The following is a 1,658-nucleotide window of genomic DNA, read 5'->3' on the forward strand; positions in this document are numbered from 1 at the left end:
AAATACTAACATCCAAACTATGTATCCTAAAATTTCGACAATCATATGATTGAATTATATATACATATATACTTAACATTGAATTTAATTTTGGAGTAGAAGGAAAAATATTAGATCAACAACACCGAGGTTCATTTCCAAATTACTAATGCAACTTTAATTACACAACCTAGCTAAAAAAGCTAAAGAAAATTGACAGAATTCCAATATTTTTTCCACATATCATTGACAGTTCCTTACAAATCATTACAAGTCAGTGCTTAATTATATTAATATCTCTATAATTAAGCATGATATCATTATCACTAATTAAATCCAACTCTAATGACTAAGAAGCTCAGAATCTAATTTAAAGCCACAAAGCACCAGCATGTTTGAGAAGAGGAACAAGAGAACCATTGATGTGAAAAGCCAAAACTGTATCCATAGAACCAACTAACTTGCCACCAATGAAAACAACAGGAAGTGATGTTGAATTTCCAAGTAACCTCATGAATGGTTTTGGATCTTGATCAAGTTCGTGAACCATTGCATTCACTCCCATTCCACTAAACAAACTCTTCATTGCATGACACATACAACTAGTACTACCAACGCTGAATATCACAACAGCACTCTGTGTAGCTAATCTCATGATTCTCTCCATTTGATCTTCTTCCATTGTTCTTCTTGCCATGTAGTAACTCCATGATGGTTGTTGTTCTACTTGGTAATGCACGAGTTTCTCTTGATTGAACATGGTGTGTGTTGTAATAGTGTAATAGAACAAAGTAAGCAAATTCAGTTTTTTTTTTGCACAGTTGTGTATTGGTGATGATGAAAATGAAGAAAGGGAAAGTGTGGTTTTTTATACAAGGGGATGAAGGTGGTGTTAGAAAATAAAAAGTGTGTGTGAAAGAAGGTTGTGGACCTTAGGGTACTTAGTTTGTCTGTTATTGTCGGAGGAGCGTGTTTTGTTTCTCATAGATGTTGTTTGTCTATTGTCTCTATATGCTCTCATTCTGGTTGAAATCTCAACCAAAAAAGATGTTAATAAAGAGGAGTAGGAAAATAGAGGGTAGAATGTTGAGATAAAGGAGTGACAAAATGGCAGCAGGTGTTAGAAGGGCAGGCAGGGCATGGCGTGACCTCAACTCTTAAATTGCATGCCTGCTCACTTTTCTGATTCAGGCGGCGGAAACGGACTGATGTCGCCACATTTTTGTCTTTTCTGTTCTTCTTCTGTTCTTCTTGTTATGATAAAATAGATTAAAAGTGTATATGAAGATTGTTTAAATTAAAACTTGAGAGAGTAAAGCCGAATGTTTTATATTTTGAGGGATTATAACATATTTAATCTTTATCTTCTAAAAAATAATTATTAACTTTTGGATGTGTTTAGTTTTAGTAAGGTTTAATATTTTTTTCCACTTGAATTTTAATATTTAGAGTTCATTTTTATCCTTATTTTAAATTATTTTATATTAATCATTCATCTCTTTAAAACTCTTTAAATGGTATCATTTTAGTCATTTTTATTTATTAGTAATGAATTTAACAATAAATTTTTTGGAGTTTTTCGGTCATTAATTATACGAAAAATACTAAAATGATACGTGTATTAGGTTGACCAGAAGATCCTACGGTCACGGTCCAGAGAAGGCAACAATCTAATTCTC

General features: G+C 32.3%; 1 protein-coding gene across 1 annotated transcript; it reads right to left on the minus strand.

Moving 5' to 3' along the window:
• Positions 1-222: 222 nt before the first annotated feature.
• LOC127128323 (putative glutaredoxin-C14) lies at positions 223-901 on the minus strand. The gene has a single exon (XM_051057579.1). It carries the CDS (start codon positions 737-739, stop codon positions 350-352), a length of 390 nt encoding a protein of 129 aa, XP_050913536.1. The 5' UTR covers positions 740-901; the 3' UTR covers positions 223-349.
• Between the last annotated feature and the right edge of the window lie 757 nt (positions 902-1,658).

Source organism: Lathyrus oleraceus, chromosome 3 (genome assembly GCF_024323335.1).
Source record: "Lathyrus oleraceus cultivar Zhongwan6 chromosome 3, CAAS_Psat_ZW6_1.0, whole genome shotgun sequence".
NCBI classification, from domain to species: domain Eukaryota; kingdom Viridiplantae; phylum Streptophyta; class Magnoliopsida; order Fabales; family Fabaceae; genus Lathyrus; species Lathyrus oleraceus.